This window comes from Verticillium nonalfalfae, assembly GCF_003724135.2.
Source record: "Verticillium nonalfalfae strain VnAa140/NRRL 66861 chromosome Unknown scaffold_111, whole genome shotgun sequence".
In the NCBI taxonomy this organism is placed as follows: domain Eukaryota; kingdom Fungi; phylum Ascomycota; class Sordariomycetes; order Glomerellales; family Plectosphaerellaceae; genus Verticillium; species Verticillium nonalfalfae.
Window position 1 is genome coordinate 65,666 of NW_021167336.1, and position 19,201 is coordinate 84,866.

The 19,201-nt window shown below is 56.0% G+C and overlaps 8 protein-coding genes across 8 annotated transcripts; 6 read left to right on the forward strand and 2 right to left on the reverse strand.

Annotated features, from left to right (window-relative positions):
* Positions 1-1,457: 1,457 nt before the first annotated feature.
* Positions 1,458-2,405, forward strand: D7B24_000773 (uncharacterized protein; the record flags this gene model as incomplete). Its single annotated transcript, XM_028635025.1, has 1 exon — positions 1,458-2,405. The coding sequence occupies one exon, from the start codon at positions 1,458-1,460 to the stop codon at positions 2,403-2,405; it is 948 nt and encodes a 315-aa protein (XP_028492407.1).
* A 518-nt stretch (positions 2,406-2,923) lies between these two features.
* Positions 2,924-3,814, forward strand: D7B24_000774 (uncharacterized protein; the record flags this gene model as incomplete). The annotated part of the gene is made up of 1 exon (XM_028635026.1): positions 2,924-3,814. One exon carries the CDS (start codon positions 2,924-2,926, stop codon positions 3,812-3,814), a length of 891 nt encoding a protein of 296 aa, XP_028492408.1.
* Positions 3,815-4,182: 368 nt separating this feature from the next.
* On the reverse strand, positions 4,183-4,980 carry D7B24_000775 (uncharacterized protein; the record flags this gene model as incomplete). Its single annotated transcript, XM_028635027.1, has 1 exon — positions 4,183-4,980. The coding sequence occupies one exon, from the start codon at positions 4,978-4,980 to the stop codon at positions 4,183-4,185; it is 798 nt and encodes a 265-aa protein (XP_028492409.1).
* A 1,365-nt stretch (positions 4,981-6,345) lies between these two features.
* Positions 6,346-7,185, forward strand: DHRS7B (Dehydrogenase reductase SDR member 7B; the record flags this gene model as incomplete). Its single annotated transcript, XM_028635028.1, has 1 exon — positions 6,346-7,185. One exon carries the CDS (start codon positions 6,346-6,348, stop codon positions 7,183-7,185), a length of 840 nt encoding a protein of 279 aa, XP_028492410.1.
* Positions 7,186-9,897: 2,712 nt separating this feature from the next.
* D7B24_000777 (uncharacterized protein) lies at positions 9,898-10,160 on the forward strand (the record flags this gene model as incomplete). The annotated part of the gene is made up of 2 exons (XM_028635029.1): positions 9,898-9,973; positions 10,039-10,160. 2 exons carry the CDS (start codon positions 9,898-9,900, stop codon positions 10,158-10,160), a joined length of 198 nt encoding a protein of 65 aa, XP_028492411.1.
* A 2,354-nt stretch (positions 10,161-12,514) lies between these two features.
* On the forward strand, positions 12,515-13,798 carry D7B24_000778 (uncharacterized protein; the record flags this gene model as incomplete). The annotated part of the gene is made up of 3 exons (XM_028635030.1): positions 12,515-12,708; positions 12,764-12,988; positions 13,039-13,798. The coding sequence occupies 3 exons, from the start codon at positions 12,515-12,517 to the stop codon at positions 13,796-13,798; spliced, it is 1,179 nt and encodes a 392-aa protein (XP_028492412.1).
* An 859-nt stretch (positions 13,799-14,657) lies between these two features.
* On the reverse strand, positions 14,658-15,827 carry D7B24_000779 (uncharacterized protein; the record flags this gene model as incomplete). Its single annotated transcript, XM_028635031.1, has 4 exons — positions 14,658-15,185; positions 15,254-15,650; positions 15,733-15,756; positions 15,820-15,827. 4 exons carry the CDS (start codon positions 15,825-15,827, stop codon positions 14,658-14,660), a joined length of 957 nt encoding a protein of 318 aa, XP_028492413.1.
* Positions 15,828-17,586: 1,759 nt separating this feature from the next.
* Positions 17,587-18,759, forward strand: D7B24_000780 (uncharacterized protein; the record flags this gene model as incomplete). Its single annotated transcript, XM_028635032.1, has 1 exon — positions 17,587-18,759. The coding sequence occupies one exon, from the start codon at positions 17,587-17,589 to the stop codon at positions 18,757-18,759; it is 1,173 nt and encodes a 390-aa protein (XP_028492414.1).
* Positions 18,760-19,201: the final 442 nt, after the last annotated feature.

Consider the following 19,201-nt stretch of genomic DNA (forward strand, 5'->3'; position numbering starts at 1 on the left):
AATACATGTGTTGAAGATGCTTGCTCAGCATGTGCATACCAGTGGATTTCTCTTGGTGCCGAGAGCAGTCGTCCCTTTGGGGTTCTGGCAAGATGACGGCGTTGTTCTTCTGGGTCTTTTCAGACCGTGTTGCCCAAAGACTGAATCAAGTTCGCGCCAAGGTCATTTCACGCTGCACAGAACAGGCCGACTGCTAGCATGGTCTGGCATGCGCCATGCCCGGTTAGCCGTCCTGCTCTTGGTTCAGGGGTTCCTACTGCGTCAGGAGCAGTGGGTGAACAACGGCCAGGCTGAGACGCAAACGGTGAAACTGACAACCAGTATGTATTCAATCACAGAAGTGAAGAGCCACAACAGCATAACTTTCAGTGATACAGATATGGTGCGCAACCCTTTCCTGTTCGCGGCAGATGCAAAGTCATCGAAGCTCCTGTTGTGATTGACATGTTCTCTCCGTCAAGCAGGTCCATGGCCTCGAAGCTCGTAAGCTTGTTTCGACGAGACGACCCAACGCCCTGGAATGCCGAACTGTTCACTCGCGCGAACAGCAAGCCAAAACAAGACAGGAAGTGACTTCAAGTTCGTTTTTCAGGACACAACCTTCTCATTAGATTGTCTTCTCTGTAGTATCAATTCAAATCGAGGCAGTCTTATGAAGAATGCCCTGTGGCAAATATACACTGAGCTCAACGCGTCATGTTCGAGCTATAAATAATGAGACCACATGTGTATGACTACTTTCCATAATGCAGCTGGTGTTTCGCCACGATATACTCGACTGTCGTAACAAGACGTGGCTGGGCAACCGAGGTCAGTAGATCACTCGGCCGTGGTCACGTCCATGAGGAAGCCTGGCCGGGCCACAACACGGTCCAGTGAATGTGGCCTCGCCAGTGTTGCCTGTGAATGCCGCACCTTGTTGGCCCCAAGGCAACAACCTCTATAGGCCTCCAACCAGTGTCTTCCCACCGCCGGAACCGCGAGGATGGCCGCATGGCCGAGCGGTAAGGCTTTAAGAGCATCCAAACCGCAGGCAACATATAAGGCACCCTGGCAACAAACTACTTATGGCAAAAAAGAAGAGGGCAGGTTCGAATCCTGAGAGAAGTAGATGTCCTACGCGGCATCGAACTCTTTTTGCTGTTTTTCCATGCACCATGCAATGAATGAAATGCGTCTGAATTTCTTTTTCTCAATCAATTCTCTTGATATCATGCAGTTTCAGGACTTTATTGTTTGTTTTGCACCGCCAATGCAAAACATCTCGACATGTTTGCGGTCTGCATTCTTGGTGTTTTCGAGTGACGTCGGCCTCGTGTGGGTCGCCACTTTAGACCCCTGCTTCTGCGTTCGGCATCCTACCTCGACTTCAGACAGACACTTTTTCTACCTTGCCAATCGACAACCTCAATTTGCTGGGCGCATTTCCAGGGCAACGCTCCCACGACCGCAAAACAATGGGCTCCGACGAAGGCTCCCGCGAGCGCCCGGCAAGGAGCAGTCGCCACCGCGACGAGGGCGACGACCGGCCGCGAAAATCAGACCGAGACGCGCACCGCAGGCGAAGCAGAGACCGCGACTTGGACCGGCGCAGGGATCGCTCGCGATCGAGAGAACCGAGGAGGAAAGAGAGACGCCGCTCACACACGCCCGACTCGTCACGCCGCCACCGTGACCGCCACCGCGACGGCGACGGCGACAGGCGGCGCGACCGAGACGCAGACCGCGGCGACCGACCCCGAAGACGCAGATCCCCAGACGACGCCGCCGGCAGCAACCCCAAGAGCGAATCCGACCGGCACACGAAGCGCCGCGCCTCGCCCTCGCCGCCGCCGCCTGAACCGCTGCGCCGCCGGGGCCCCCTGCCGTCGCAGACCGACTCGTTCGCCGTGACGACGGGCGAGGAGGCGCCGCAGCCCAAGGAGCAGCCCAACTTTGGCAACAGCGGCGCGCTGGCGGCGGCGTCCAACTCGGTGCAGCAGGCGGACGGCACGTCGATCGTGCTCAAGTACCACGAGCCGCCCGAGGCGCGCAAGCCGCCGGCCAAGGACGACTGGAAGCTGTTCGTCTTCAAGGGCCAGGATGTGCTCGATACGATCGGCCTCAGCGCGCGGAGCTGCTGGCTCGTCGGCCGTGAGATGGCGGTTGTGGACCTGGCGGCCGAGCACCCGAGCGTCAGCAAGCAGCACGCTGCCATCCAGTTTCGCTTTGTGGAGAAGAGGAACGAGTTTGGAGACCGCATAGGCAGGGTCAAGCCGTACTTGATCGATCTCGAGAGTGCCAATGGCACGGAGCTCAATGGGAAGAAGGTCGCCGAGAGCCGGTACGTTGAGCTGAGGCACAAGGATATGGTCAAGTTTGGGCACAGCACGAGGGAGTACGTGATCATGCTGGCGCCGAAGTGAGGGTCAAGCATGGTGGCTTGCTATCCCTGTTGTAGCACGTATAATTGGAATCAACGATACCCTGCAGTCGCATGCTACATTTGGCTGTGAATGGACTTGACAAGCTGATTGCAACATTGGCTCGGTGATGACTCGCTGTGCCATATACACTATCCTTGGTTGTTTGGCTCTTGGCTGTCCTGCAAAATCGATGGCTTTGTTCTCAAACATAAGACGCCCGCAACATAGAGCAGTGGGTACGAGCACTGCTATTGCGAAGTTTGTGTGTAGATGCCAACACACTGAACAGCGCCAATGGCATACTGGCCCTAGGATCAGTTCTCTCTGGCCAACACAGTGACCATGGAATCGCGATATGCCGCCAGTGTATAAGAGTCAACTGCCCAGGTCTGCTCTAACTCCTCTCTGCAACATGCCTCACACTCATCAGACTGTCTCTACACGAAGCAACCACACAAGCAGGTACGTGCCACTCCCCCCTAGACTAACATACTTGGCAGGGTTTGAATATCTTCAAGATGTTGAACATCATATCTCCCCTCGTGACGCTGGCCGCCATCCTCGCGCTCTTTCCCCAAACTCAAGGTTTTGTGATCCCCGGCTTCCTCAACCTCACCAGCCTCGCCCCTGTCCCTACGCAGGTATTGACTATTTTGCCCTACCCCAAGCACACGACAACCACGTCGATTCAGGCGCGGGGTTTCACTATCCTGCCTTATCCCCTGCATCCCACAACCAGCAAGATGGCGACGTTCATGACGCAAACGATTCCCATGTCGCAAGGCGCAACCGTGACCCCGACGCTCCCATTCATAGCCGTCCCCCGTCAAGCCGCAGATGTCGATCCCACAACCCCCATCTCCTGGCACGAAGACAGCCACCGCAAGAACATCTGCGGCCCTTCCTCCATCGTCTCGCACACGTCAAGCCTCTCCCCGTTCGCAGCCGATTGTCTCGCCCTGGCCTCCACCCTGCGCGAGGAAAAGGGCTACTTTGTCGCCCGCGGCTTCACCGACACGACGACCCTCGTCGGCATCGCAACGGAAGGGAGCTGCATCTTCGGCGTCAGGCCCGCGACGCTGCTGAACTTCCACGAGGTGATCGGTGCCATGGATGCTGCCGCGTTTCTCGAGGAGGCCGTGAGGAACTTCTCGTCGCCGGCGGGCGGCGCGACGGCCGTGGATGGGTCGTGGGTGGCCGGCGGACTTGTGGGCGCCAGCGGCCAGACGAAGTGCGAGCTCGGCAGCGGCGGGAAGCAGGAGCTGGTTTGGGGCATCTATGCTGCTGGACAGGAGTGGGATGTAGGGCACGTGGACGTGCCTGTTGACGTGCCGGGTGCGGGCTGCGCGATGAAGATGGGCCGTTGGGGTGTTGCTGCGATGCTGGCGTCGCTGGCGGTGTTGCTTTGAGCATTGAAGGGCAAGCCGAGGGCAAGTCAAGGATGAAACGAGCTGTGCGACATCAATGGAAAAGTCAGCTACTGACGAGTTCTATGGCAGTATGCCAGATTGTTCCTTGAGCTCTGGTCGGAACGGTGGATGTTGCTGGCCTAGCTTCTATTTCCAGCGATTGCGACATGTGGCAATGCCCAACATGCAAGATGACAAGCATACGTAAACAAAACAAATTACTGCCTTAACTCCTCGTCGCATTAGTGCTCATACCATGAAACCCACAGGTCTCTACCCGTCCCTTCCTCGACTGTCAAATGTCGTCGTGCACTGCCCAAACGCCAGTCCCATCTCTGCCGTCCGTGGCAGAGCCATGCATGCGTCGTCTAGCCGGTCCTCGTCTTCTTGCTCCGCGATGCAAAGTCATGCCACTTCTTGTACTCTTCATACTCGAGACTCTCCTTCTTGCCCTGGTACCGCACGACCTTGAGCTCGACGTCCTGCCAGGTGTCCTTGCGGCCCGTCCAGCCGGCCTTGCGCATCAGGCTCACGAGCGTCTCCTCCTTGGTCCACTCCTGCTCGACGGCGACGTCGGGCAGGTAGGTGGCGCCGTAGCGGCGCCCCTTGGCCGCGAAGCTGATGCGCAGCCCGTGCACGCCGAGCGTCCAGTCCATGGCCCCCTCGCAGTCCTCAAAGTCGGTCAGCAGCGTCACGGCGACCTCGAGCGTCGGCAGCTCGGACGCGGCCACGGGCGGGAACCGCGTGTCGTGCAGCGCCGACGTCAGGGCGTACTCGGACAGGCCGGCGTCGAGGTCCTGCGCCTCAAAGGTGCCGATGCAGCCGCGCAGCGAGCGGTGGCGCGACGGCCCGCCGGCGACGGTGTTCCAGGTCACGAAGAGCGGCGACTCGGTCACGAGGGACGGCAGCGAGGCCGTCGACGTGGCCGGCGTGTCGGCGGACAGGGACGCGCTGCTCGAGGAGCCGGACGAGGCGGAGCCGGCGTCGCTTGACGGCTCGGTCAGGCGCTGGAGGGCGGGCATCTGCTTCTTGCCGCCCGTCTCGGGCTGCGACTTGGCGTACTCGGCCCAGGACTGCTGGATCTCGTGGAGGGAGCGGCCCTTGCGGCGCTCGAGGTGCGAAGCGAGGGCCTCGAAGCAATAGAGACAGTGTTCGATGGAAGCCATGAGCTGTGGGAGCCGACGGGCTGGGAGTCTTCAGGGCTATCTAGTTATTTCTCTGCCCAGTCAAGACGTTTCCCAGGTAAGAGAAGGTGAGAGAGTCAAACGACGCAGTGCTCAACCCGAGTGTCACGAGGAAGCAGGTGATCAGGCAATGAGGGGAAGTGATGATGTTTGAGGCAGGCACAGCGATGGCCGTGACCTGACGCGGGGAACGTTGTCATGTCACACAGCGTGAGAGATAGGAAGGAAAGGTGGGGGCGGGGTGCAGCTCGGTGAATTGCATATTCAGGGGCATGCATGATCCGAGGCGAACCCCGATCTTCGTGATGACTGAATTGCCTAAAGTGGAAGTGCTTCTTCATCTGTAAGGTACCAGATAGGTGCAGAGATAACGACCCATTCGCATGCCGCATCAGCCTGCTACTGTCGAACCTTCGGGATGCCTGATCGCCGTGTCATCGAACCTAATCACTTGGACCACGAGAAAGCACCCTGAGGTGCGCCGTCTCCTATTATAGCCGGTACCTCGACCAGACTTGCCCTGAAACACGATACGTGAGCCAACGGGTGGACGCCGTCTGCCACGTCTGCGTCTGCCGAACTGTCAAGAAGATCAAACATCCATGGAAAGCACTGCCCTAGCGGCAGCTGAGCCATTATTGCTCTTGCAGTCAGGTTTCCTGAATGGCATGGCAGGCAGTTCAAATGTCGTCAACCATGCTCTGGGGAAGGGCAAGTATCACAAGATAGGACGGGGTCCTCGATGCTCGACTCCATGACGAACCGTGCCGAGAGAAACAACAAATTATTGCTGCCCACATCAAGCTGCGTGGTCCACTGCTGGTCAACACCCGAGAGCGCCGGTCGATCATATCTCTTCGTTGCCAGCCACGTGTGCTCTTCACCGACCACGACGACGCACTCGTTGCGTAGCCCTGCCGAAAACACAACGCCATCACAGCCCGGCATCTATTGCGGGTGCGCAGTCTCTCCGGGCCCGCCACCTCTGCCCCGCAGCGTCGTGCGGGTAACCTCCCTGGCGTGAGCTCTCGCAACTGCCGGGCTGTTCTGCCAATCACCTGTCTCCATGTTTCTGTTGTGAGTCCTCTGGCGCCATCACTCCATCGCCAAAGGCTATTGTAACATGGGTGAACGAGGTTGTCCCCTTCATGCACGTCTGCGCGAGTCAGTGCCCTGATTGCCGATAGTCCGGTATATCCGGCGACCTGCATTGAGCGCCGAACAACGACATGATGGAATCGAGTATAAAACGTCTAACACGGAATCCAAACTTTCTCTACATGAATTCGATAGCACCCTCAATTCATCTGGACCCAAATAAATAGATAGAACATCCCTCTGCTCACAATGTCGAAAGTCTGGTTCATCACAGGCACCTCCCGCGGACTCGGTCGAGCCCTCGTCGACCACGCACTGGCACAAGGCGATAAGGTTGTTGCCACGGCTCGCAACCCAAAAGTCCTCGAGCCCCTCCAAGCGCAATATCCCGACACGCTGCTCTTATACCCCCTCGACGTCACAGACTCTTCGGCTGCGCGCGCAGCCGTCTCCGCCGCGCTCGACAAGTTCGACCACATTGACCTCCTCGTCAACAATGCCGGCTACGCCAACATAGCCTCTGTCGAGCACATGGCCGAAGACGACTTCCGCGCTCAGGTTGACACAAACTTCTTCGGTGTCGTCAACGTCACCAAGGCGGTGCTGCCGCACTTCCGAGCCCGTCGCGCCGGGCACATTTTCCAGGTGTCCTCGATCGCCAGCCGAGGAGGGACGCCCGGATTGTCGGCGTACCAGGCCTCCAAGTTTGCCGTGAGCGGCTTCTCCATCTCGCTCGCTGCCGAGGTTGCGCCCTTCAACATCAAGGTCACCTCCCTCGAGCCCGGCGCCATGCAGACGGATTGGATGGGCTCGTCGATGAAGGTGCACGATATCGACGAGGCGTACCGCGAGACTGTGGGCTCGATTGCAGGGCATGTCGGCAACCTGGACAGCGGCGGGGTGGCGGCGTCCGGAGGATCGGACATTGCGAAAATCGGCACCGTCATCGAGACGCTGTACAAGGCCGATGACCCGCCTGTGCGGGTGCTCTTGGGGAAGGACGCGGTGAACTACGGACAGCATTTCAGTCAGCAGCAGGCTGAGTCGGATGCTCGGTGGAAGGAGTTGAGCGAATCGACATCGGTGTAGTTGCAGCGATTTCTCGTAAGCTTTGATCAGACTGTTGCGTTCAGCTTTGGACTAGTTATGATTCGATGTAGTGGTGTTCAGGTCCGTGATGTCAGGCGAATGGTAGTGGGAGCTTCTTGGACCATGTTGCTTACACCACACCAACCTGTAACTAGCCGACTGATAACATCTCCTCATCATGGAAATGCTGGAACGCGCGTCATGACGCCTTTCATAGGGCTAAATGAAATGTCTACCGCGTCAAGCGTGAGGTGTTTGGACGTCCCAACTCGTCGACAGAGCTAACTGATGCTGACTTGTTCCCGACAACAGCTTCTAAGGTATGAAACAGGCAAAAACTGCGGGAAGAAGAGCAGTACTGATGAGGAACCTACAGTTGGGACTTTGGCGAGCTGCATAACGGAAGCCACGGCCGAGAGGCACCTAGTTGCCAATCCTCTCCCTACCCCGGGTACTTTACATCCCGAGAATTGGGTATTTGAGTCTCCTTCGCAACACGGAGGGCAGCCGGCGGCCGATCGGTCCGCCCCGCCCCCGGCAGTCAAGAGCCGGGGTGGGTCGAGTCCCCCGCTGTGCTTACCCACAGGGAGAATGAAATACGGTGTTGTTTCTCATATCGCGGCGCTCGCGGCTTCGGCATTCCGACTTGTCGGACGCAGGGTGACATGATACCGGCGTAGGGGTCAAATTTTGAGCGATGAACCTGCTACTTCGGACGAATAACTGTGTCTGCTATTTTGTACATTATCATTCATCTGTATCTACGCGAGAGGAGCGACACACACAGCCTACAATAGAGGACCTTATTTCCTTGACTCGTTCTATCCCATCTTATGTTCGTCATGCATGTCGCATGCGTAGTTTGTGCTACTGGCATCCAGGGGGTTCTGTATGCAAAACCTTACGGACCATTTCAAGTTGGACCGTTCGTGTCGCTACTAGGAAACAAGAGCGACGTATCAAAGAAGTTGGCAGAACAGGTTAGTTGATACCAGAAAAATCCCGCAGGATACGTGGAAGCCTCCATGGCCAAGACTGCATCTCGCACCTCGACTCTACAAGACCATGTCATGAGCTCGCTGCCGCCTGCCAGCATAAAGTACCCAGAAGTAAGACCCCCGTCATTCGGCAACGTCGCCGTCGTGATCACCGACTACCTCAACATGACCGACATTGTCAACGTATGGTAGGTCGTGTCAGGGCAATAAGGAGTCTACCTAGGCGTATCAGACAAAGCATACGAGCGCATCTGGGGTATTGCTGGCTCGGAACTTGCCTCTCAGCTTCGCTAGAGCGAACAGTTCCCAGACTGGCACCTGCTGCTCCCTGGAGACACGATGACACTAGAGGAGCTCGGTGTTCAATCCAAAGTTCGCGGCTACAAGCAGTCGCGGCTACAAGCAGGCCTTGAAGGGTATAAAAGGTTCGCCGGTGTAAACCTAGTTCAGCAACAGGGGCTGACTAGCATGTCAACCAGCGACTGGACATGTCATGAGAGGCATGGGGCGGGAGACGATGCATTTGGTTAATCGCCGAAGACTCGTGCTCTCATGTAAAAGGTCGAGATACAATCAATGGGGATGGCATTGTTGACATCGATTGAATTCGCATAAAGGTTTTTGGTCGAATGCATTCTCGATCCTCAGCATTCAGCCCACGAACAGATGGCTACCCAGCTAGGTACCCAGCAGCACCACCGACCCCACCAAATACGCTATCGATAGTTCGTCCAGCGCTGGCGTCAGCCAAACCCCCTGCACGAGTAGGGGAGCATTCGTTTCATTTCTGAACCAACTGACCCCTGACCATCAATTGTCCGACCCGGATCGTCTGCCGGCTGTGCTGTCGAATTATCCGTCAAGGAATCAGCAAGACACGCAAGATCAACATGCTACAGATCTCATCGAAACATCGAGGCAGTGTCTCTTGAAATCATGCCTCTCTTCAATTGCCCCATGGAGCCTGATGCAGCGCAGCCTCTACGGGTCATGACAACAGATGACACCAGACGAAGGGGACGTGTTGCCGGATCCGCGACGAAGCGAGCGCTTCCTGTCTGACGCCCAGGATCCTGCGACAAGCCTTGCAGGCATGTGTCCAGCCGATCCGTCACAAACCACGTCTCAGACGTCTGCGAAACATGAGACGACATCGATCATCTCCTTTTCTACGACCCGAATCACCTGTTCCGCTGTCATGCTAAGCCTTTTCGTCGCGTACCGTTCCTTGTCAGGAATACGATTCACGTCCGAAGCTTGACCCTGGCCCCGTTGTCTGAGGCTCTGGCCTTGGTCTACCACGCGACCATTGCCCCCCTCTCCTTTCGTCCTTTCCACGTTGGAGAACGGCCGCACACGGGCTCTTGCGACGATGAACCTGGGGCGCCGCACCAAGCCAGCCTCTTCTACCTAGCAAGGCAGCAAGCGCGTGCCGTTGCACTGGATGGCAGGTTGACGGCCGGGTACCCTGAGACGGACGTCACCATTCATGAGACGACTACAACCAGGCGCCGTACAAATACGCCGGCCTCTCTCTTCCTCCTCCTTCCTTCTAGCTCTCCTTTCTCAGCCAGCCAGCCATTAACACTCCCTTTCGTCTCTTCTCTTCTTTGATCAAAGCTTACTTGCCCGTCGCCGGCCGACATTCTCTGAAACAACCTCGCGAAATCAACCAGTACCGTCTCGTCAGACATCCACTCCATCAATCGCAACCATGCAGTACTCCATCGTCACTCTTCTTGCCGTTGTCGCCGCCGTCCAGGCCGCCTCTGTCGGCTCCAGGCACAACAGTACGTCCTCGAAACGTCCCAGGGGGGGTCGCCATGTCGCACAGTCAAACTAACAGATCAAACAGGGCTCGTGCCTCGCCAGGCCTCCACCGTTGACGTCTCGGCGCCCGCCATGGCCGACGCCAACGGCAACATTGTGCCCTTCAACGCGGCTGAAGTCGTCGTCGAGCCTGCCGCGGCCCGGTAGATGCACAATCTGGGGCGACGAGAACGGAACCCCACGTGTACGGGATTCGGCAAGGAAACGAAGTAAGCCATGTACTACTGGCAGGACCTTATTCAATGAGCGTATTTTTTGGAACAGCGGGACGAACCCCCTGTGAGAGGGAATAGGTGACGACGTGGTCATTTTCTCGTCACCTGGGCAGACAAGTTATTATCTAAATTGAACGCGGCGATGTGCCGACTGGCCCACCACTTTTTTGCACTGTTGCAGCGTGATGAACCAGGCTGTTCGTGTGACTAGCCCTGCTTGATATGGTGTTGGGGGCGTGTTGGTGATGGCGAGCATCAGCTGCTTCGTCGCCGCGAGAAGAAATAGAGGAAACATCGATGGTGGTGTATAGTGCTTGTATTGACGGTTGGCTGCATGCTTGGCCTTGAGTGTTGGTCTTTCACTTGGCATGCCGAGACCAGGCAGCCTGACCTGTCGCAAATGACAGACCATCGATGCAGCGAGGAGACGCCGTGAAAATAGGGACAAGAAAATGGGCATCTCCATGACCCCCAGATGGACAAGTCAATCGACGAAATATGCTGCTCAAGATGAAGCCCCTGAGATGACCATCAACGACGTCAAGCCACATCTCGATTTGCGCCACGTCCACTCGCCACATGCACGCCACACACACTCGCCACGAGTGTCACCCCCAGTGGCTGGACCAATTGGCTTTGGGCTGCACCGAGAGACCCTGGATTTCCAGTCGATCTTCCCAAGCTCCCCTCGACCCCTCTTCCTATCCACAGCCGCTCCACATTGGCACTCCTGGCACTCCATCAAAGCATCATCGAGACGCGCCTCCTTGCTGACCACCTCACCAGGGCGATTCATCATCGCCGCAGGACGTTCCACGACATACCAGGCATCGAATCGTTGAAGCTCTCGCTGACCTCTCGCAGCTTTGCTTCTGGCAACGTCCGACTCAGCCCACACGCCAGCAAATGCCTCACTGGCGGACAGGAATGACCCGACCGACAGCCAGCAGCTCAGCCCCAGCCTGGGAGCTCAAACGCTAGGGCCCCTCTCAGGAACCCGTCACCCAAATTAGCTCCATGCTGGGGCGGATTCTCAATGTGCTCCCCACCCAGTCAGCCCTGTCTTGACGCATGGATCGCTGGAGGCTCCGTTGGCTCCGTGACTTTGTTCACTCGTCTCGTCGGAGCTCTGTCCCCAATGTCGCCTGCACCCTGATGCTGCCAACAAGCCAAGGATGCTGGCAATTGCAACGAAGCCTGCTCTGTCGATCTGGCGACTGAAAGCCCCTGGACGACTCAAGCCGGACCAGCTTACCAGACCGTCGGTCCCGAACAGAATCCTTCAGGAAGAGAGTGGGCTCCTGTCATCTACGGGCGCTTGTCTCCTAGCGAGATGAGACGCTCGAAACGCGCAACAAGATCCTTCCGCAGATGAGTCCAAGGACGAAATGCAGGCTCGAAGAAGAAAGCCGACGACGAGTTCGGAGCCTCACTCAACGTGATTCCATTCACGGTAGTTTCGGTGGTGGTGGTGGGCTTGTCGGAGCTGTCAAGAATGCTCACTGGCGACTAAGCGAACTCAGCCCCAAGCCACCTAGGCGCACTGCCAAATACCAATACGCTCAGCTCGTCACATCTGCAAACCATCGTGAGTCGGCCAACAGACACCAACCACGAGCTTGGACGACCTGCTTGTCTCCGCCTCCCCGAACCGGCCGTTGGGTAATTTCCCACTCCAGTCCTGATCCCAGCATGCCGCGCCCAGTGCAATGGATGAACAGGGCAGAGCAAATCCAGTCATCGTGGCTGCCGCATCTCACCGCTCGCCCGTCTGGTTGCCTGCTTGAGGGTCATCCCTGGGCAGCGCATGTAGGAAGTTTCGGGCATGAGGGCTTGAAGGCTCGGAGGCTGAGCGATCCAGGACCCTGGCGCACGCCGTCCAAACCATCATTTTACCTTCTCCTTCTAGGCTTCTAGGGCCCCTTGGCTCATAAGGCTACGTGGGGTCTCATCCCGTCATTGTGAGGTAGTCTTTATATAGCTTGACGCGGCATCTGTGCAGTGCTGGTCCACCCCCTCTACGGCTCGACCCAACGGCGAACTTCACAGCCACATCCCAACTCCGCTGTTTTCATCCCCACTAGCGTCGTGCCGAGTACCGGTGCATATGCTGTCCATCTAGAACGTTTCTAGGACGGACTGCGACTTATAACAGACTCGAAAGCCCCCAACTGGGGCCACTCCTTGGGGCCAAAACTGCAAGCAGCCGCCAGAACGAACTGGGACACCTGAGGCCGGACCTCTGGACACTGGAAACCGAAGACTGAGACCCGCGACACAACCAACATGGTTCTACACCGGCAACAGGCCCAGTTTGGGCGGGCAAAGTGGCGCATGGCCATCTTGCTGCCGTGCTGGGTCTTACAGATATCTCTACTCCTGGCGACCATTGGACTATTTTCGTGGAGACTGGCCCATTCTGTTCGAGAGTACGAGGAAGACAAGAAGAAGGGCGGAAATGTTCCAGCCACGGAGCTAGTGTGCGTCTCGACACCCAGCCGCTGCTCGCCGTGTATCTTGACTAACAAGGTGCAGATGGGAGATCACCAATCTCGGCCTGCCACTCATCGTTCTCATCCTCACACTGATCGAGTTCGTTAAGCTCGGCGCGGAGACGCTTACACCATGGACTATGGTGGCGACCAACGTTGTCAAAACGGTTTGCGCCTGTGGCGGTATGTCCGTCGATGTGGTCATGTACACCCAGAGAAAGGACCGCCACTACAGCTTGGTTGGCCTTGTCATGGACTCTATCCTGATGTAAGCAAACCTCTTTTCTTACCATTTGCTTTTCTTGCCTAACAGCTCAGCGTCGCCATCCTGATACCGACGATTTACTCCATCATGACCTATCGTCGCCTGGCTTCCTTTGACGATTACCACTATCCCGTCAACATTAAGGCGTATGGCTACAACGACCTGGAGAACCAGCAGCGAACGGCTTCGAAGAGCGGTCGCCTTTCCATTGCTTCCCTGGGCGAGAGCTCCTTGCGCCGCTTCTCCGGGTCGTCGATTCACAACCCTGCTGCCGTTTACCAGAGCCAACCCGAAGCCCCGGCATCTTTAACTTCCGTCGGTCGCGCCGGGCCTTCTTACAACAATGAGCGAGATACACAGTTCGAGCAATACATGATGGAACGTGAGCGCCGCATGTCCGGCGAGCACACTTACAAAGGGGCGGTTGATGCGGTACCTTCGCCCCACCGCAGCGTCAGCAGTGCGACGACGAGTTCCGTCTCGAGCTCCAGCACCGGTGTCATTGTTACTGGTGGGACACTGGATAGCGCCCGACCTCTGAGCGACTCGATAGGCCGCGCCCCGAGCTGGGGCAGCTCGCACGGGCTGGTGGCCGTGCCAGAGCTGGACGAATACGACGAGGAAGAGCACCACGCCCAGACACAGCACCAGCATCATCGAAGGCAGTCCCATCGCCAGAGCGGTGATAAGGTGGCGCTGCTGGGTCATCACAGGCAGCGCAGCAGCAGTGATCCGCAATGGCCGCAGCAGCAGCGCCCGCCCGTGCCGACGATTGAGTTTGAAGACCTGAGCTATACGGAGAGAAGGAGGTAGTTGGACTTATGGAGGGGTTGTGTGGGGAGGCTTGCTGTTTTGGTTACATTGGTGATGGATATACCCCATTTCTTTCTCTCGTTTCAACAATACTTTCATCTCTTTCTCTTCACAACATTTACAACATCATTTGGATTCCATTTACGAAGAGCGTTATCGAGGTTATACTTGTCCATTTGGGTCGGCGTTAGGATCAATACGTGTCATTCTTCTTGGCTTCAAAGTGTTTCTTCTTGCTCATTACTGAATACATACAATTGTACATGAGGCATTTCCATCGCTTCTCCCTGGCTACGGACGATGATTGATCAAGTGTTTCCGCCAAGGCGCTGCGCCTCGAGCGGTGCCCAACACGAAGACACGTGGGGAAGATACGTGAGGCCATGGGATGTATGTCGGTCGATGTTTTGGAGTGAAGGCTGCGTAGCTGCTCCGCAAATCGGCCAAGATGGAGATGCGATAGTGTTAAGGTTCATTCCATGTTACCCAACGTGCTGCGGCGCCATCCCCGAGCCTCACTGACGAAAGCGGGGATCGCCATGGCGAAGCAGCAATGGTGACCTTCCTGCGAGCCTGATACGGTTCTTGGCTACAGTCCGGCTGCATGTGCAGTTTTATTTTTAGTGTGGCCGGTGTGAGCGCTTCTGTTGTGCGACCACCTTTATCGACTCGTGGGACTCGGAGAATGGTGCGATAGCTAGCATTGACGAAATTCGAAGAGATGACCGATCACACTGTTCTAAATGACAATTCTTTTCTGAGTGACCATCTTTTTCTAGATGGCATTTTTTTTCTAAATGACATTTCTCTTCCTCCTCCTGGACAAAACCGCAAAGACACAGGAAGACAAGAGTCACACTCATTTCAGCATAGATAGTTGCTCCACATGTCCTTGTAGTTTGACTTGCTTTCCGTTCCACCGCCCAGTGCCTTCTCCGTACGACTCGGAAATCGTAATGTACTGGTTCTTCTGTTCCGGAAGCGTAGGCGTCAGTTCCGCATCGGGAATCCACTTGTGGAAGGTAAACTCGGCGTCCCGAGCCGGAAGATCCAGATAGAAACGGTTGAAGTACTTCAGACCGGTTGTCGGGCTGGTGCTGATTTCCGAGGCGCGGCTCTCAGGGCCGACGGGGATCATCTCGTGCAGGCCGCTGGGATGCCACACGGACGCGAACGCCGTCCTTGACACGCCGTCCAGGTCCGGCTCCATGTTCCACGAGATGAGCACCTCCCCGGTCTCCAGGTAGAACCAGAGCGCGTAGGAGCCTTTTCCAATGTGGAAGTTGCCCCACTGTCGTTCGAAAAGCGCGTAGGACTGTTCCGGGTCGATGTTGGCCGTCTTCCCGTCGATGGTAATCGTTCCGGTCAGGCGGGTGGTCGGATTCGCCTGCGGAACAGTTAGAAACTCCCATCTCGGACGAGACCTGGCTTTTTTTTTATTTTTCTTTTACGTACCCAGTACCAGGACCACCCAGGAAGGGACGTGGCATACGTGGGGTCGGGGCCCCTGTTGGTGAGCTGAATGCCACCGCCTCCGCCGTAGTAAAAGTTGCCGCCTGTTGGCCGGAACGTGACGTCCAGCTTGATACCGACGAGGTCCAGCGTCAGACGTGTACCGGTCCACTTGTCCCCGGTCGTGGGACCAACAACAGTCTGGGTCGCGCTTTGCATGTTGAGATACTCGGAGCTTCCGGATCCCGGTTCTAGGATCGAACCACCTCGTGCGCTTCGGTTCCCGAGATCGTTGAAGGACACAAAGGAGCCCAGCATGGCTGATCCGCGGAGCCCCGCGTTGGAGTTGAGGTGATACTTGTGACCATCTTCTGTGGTGATCCAGTATAGAACGAAGACGCTACTTCCAGTTAGCTACAGTGACGGGGTTACTGGAAGCGATTGCTTACTTATTCACGTTATTTGTATCCTCTGTGACGTACGCGAGAGTTTTCCGAGCGTCATATCTGTTCACGAGGGTCTTGGTCGGTGAGATGATGTATATAAGCGGGGGGTAGGAGGCATCTTACACCATCATTTTCTATCGTCGAGGGGGGGTAGCTGGGGGGCGCCCAGGAAAGCGGTTCAGACGTCATGTTGGTATGAATCTCTTTGCGTTGCACGTCACGAGGGTTTGAAGGCTCTGACCGACTTGATTATTTGAACTCATTTGATCGGTGAGTAAAGCAGCCTTCATATAGTACTGGCACGGCACAGGGGAGCTGAAGAGCCGGCTTTCAGCTTCTATGCAAATCCGTAGGAGAAGAGAGAGCTCCGGACTGCATGTCGGGATTAGCATTTGGAACCGGCATTCGGAGCCGGTATTCGGGATACTAGAGCAATCCGCGGTCCCACTACCACTACCGTGCATCGTCGTGGCAGAGGCGTGTAGTAACGTAGCCCACAAGCGAGTGGGTCGCTGCAGTACTTCTGTAGAATGCCGCGCTTAATTACGTGCGGAGCGGCGATGGAGACTTCGTCTCAATATGCTTAATTGGACCTCGTACTACAAGTTACGGAAAGAGATCATTCGCTTTCTATCCATCGTGTAGCTTTGATCTCTATCTTCCCTAGAGTAACCGACCATAGGCTTGGGATTACTATACTCTGACTGGCACCGGATCTCGTGGACCGCAGATTTATCCAAGGAGCAATACCAAGTAGCGGGATTGCTTTAATGGATCTCCAAGTCGCAGTTGACGCTGCCTACTGCAGTGCTGTGGCGACTGACGATCGAATAGTCCACCTAGCAGCAACTGGGAGACGGAGCTGCATGCAACTAATCTCGGGGAAACAACAATGCTCTTCTACTGGCCATTAGCCCTGATATATACCATTAAAACATTGTTTGAAACACGATAATATGGAAACCTGGGATCGGGGTTGTCATATACCACTGTGGGAAAGAACCTTAAAAGGACTTCCTGAGTTTGCGCACTCTGCTGGCTTTTTCTGCCTCACCATGACATCTAGTTCGGGAGCTCTCCATTGTCGCTATCCTCCCCACGGTGTTGCGGAAACGCTTTAATCAAGATCTGCGAGCCAAACTTAGGCTCCCCAAAAGAATGACTCTGAAATAAATCCTAGCTATTACTCCTGTCGAAATACTTTCGAAAGCTCTACGTCATAACACCCCGACAGCCTACATCAACTGGCTTTGTGACCGCATCTCAGAGTATTAGAGACGTCATTCTAAATCGCAACGTCACTAACCGGGCATGTATACACTGAGGAAGATGAGTTTAGGTGCTGCTGGATATGCTTGGTCATGCCGGTTGCATGACCCAAAAAGCTCCGAAGGAGCTTCGCCTCAACACACTGTACCTCAGCACGTGATCAACGAGCCATGTTGCCCTAGGCTGCCCAGAATAATCTCGAGGGCTTGCGAGCCAAGTCATGGCATCCAGAGGCTGAATTTGAAGCAGCAGAAAAGTCCTGGTGTCGTTCGTACCCTTGTCGCCTCGTTTCACACCTGCTGCTACTATCCAACCACTGGTGTACGCGCGCGCCAAGCAATTGAAGGCAGGACTGGCATCAGCACTAGGAGCCGCCCAGCTTCTCGGTTCACCTCGTAGTTCGACGCACCCAGCGCTGTAACCGATCGCCACGTAGCTGGTAACCGTTTGAGCTGTGGGCCAAGTTGGCTGCGGCCCGGCCAACATGGAGGGTACGTGAGCGCTTCCAATAGTGTTAGTCGATTAAAAAGCCTCGTTTGTCCATCATTCCGCAACGGGAGCAGTACTCGTCCCCAGAGCCCTTGTTTTTCTCACATTGTACTGCCTCAGAAATCCCCCGGCATGTCGACCGTACCTCGCAGCCGTAACGACTTTGAAGTTGCCATTGTTTGTGCGCTACCGCTCGAGTTCGACGCTGCCTCCACCCTTATCGACGAGTGCTGGGATGAAAATGGCGACCGATATGGTCGGGCCCCGGGAGACCAGAACAATTATGTGACTGGGCGTGTGGGCAACACCAACGTTGTGTTCTTGCTGCAGCCAAGGATGGGTAAGGCTGTCGCGGCACGCGCCGCGGAGGGCCTTCGGTTCAGCTACCCAAGGCTTCGACTCGTGTTGCTCACGGGAATCTGTGGAGGGGCGCCAACATTGACCAACGGTGAGGAGGTTGTGTTGGGCGATGTAGTCATCAGTCAGAATGTTGTTCAGTATGACCTTGGGAGCCAAAATCCGGATGGCTTTGCGACCAGAGACAAGATCGAGGACGTCCTGATCCCACTCCCAAAGGATCTTCAGCATATGATCGACAACCTGGAGGCCACAGGGCGCTCGCGGCTGCAGAATCGAGTCAAGATCGTTCTCCAAGAGTTGCAGGAGAAGGCGTTGGCCCAACGTCGGGATTCGATCTACGACCACCCTGGAGCTCAACGAGACCAGCTGTTCAGAGCCGACTACATTCACAAGCACCATCTTGGTTCTTCATGCGTATGCGCCAACCATCAAAGAAGCACGGATCCGATTTGCGCTGCTTCTCGTAAGCTGGCCTGTTGCTTGACTGGTTGTGATGAGAGATTCCTGGTTGAACGAAAGCGCGTGGTCGAAAAGTATCAACACGAGAGGGAAGGTCGCCAGTCGGAAGCGCAAACGCCACACGTATTCATCGGATGCGTAGCTTCCGGCGACATGGTCGTCAGGAGCAGCGAGGCCCGTGATCGACTCACCCAGCGTCATAATGTTGTGGGTTTTGAGATGGAGGGTGCAGGTCTGTGGGGAAACCTGCCGTGCCTTGTTGTCAAGGGCGTGTGCGACTACGCCGACAGTCACAAGCAAAAGGGATGGCAAAACTTTGCTGCGGCTACGGCAGCATCGACGGCAAAGGCTCTCATTGAAGAGTATGCCGCTCTGTCTATGTGTGTTGTTGGACCAGGCACGAGTATGAAGGTCAACAAGAGCATGGCCCGCTACGCCATGGTTAATAATGCCAGCGCGTTCCAGCGTAATGGCTCATTCCGATAAGAAGCTCGATCTATGTCCGCATCCTCCTCTATCCACGGATACATGTGTAGGTAAAATGACACTGTTGTCTGTCCTTGCCAGGAGACATTTACGTTGGGAAACAGGAGATCTAAGGGGATGGAGTAAGGATACCAAACCGCAGAGGCACATGCGTAGGGCTGCAGGAAGCCCCTTACCTGTGGAGGTTCAGAACTCAGGGTTTTTGTATCCTATGTTTTGGAGCAAACTGCGGAAGAACCTTTTGTACTACTTTCCATCTTTTCCCGGCAAACGGTGCTGAGGTGGAGACGGATATTCGAAGGAAGGCGGAGCGTCACGTCTAGGCTCGCCGGCTTTTGGCTGTAAGTTGTTTGATCTTTCATGAGCATTCAATTCTCTCAAGTAGTGAGAAACGAGATATAACTATGCAATTATCCCTTGAAGAGATGCAGCCCCAGGTAGC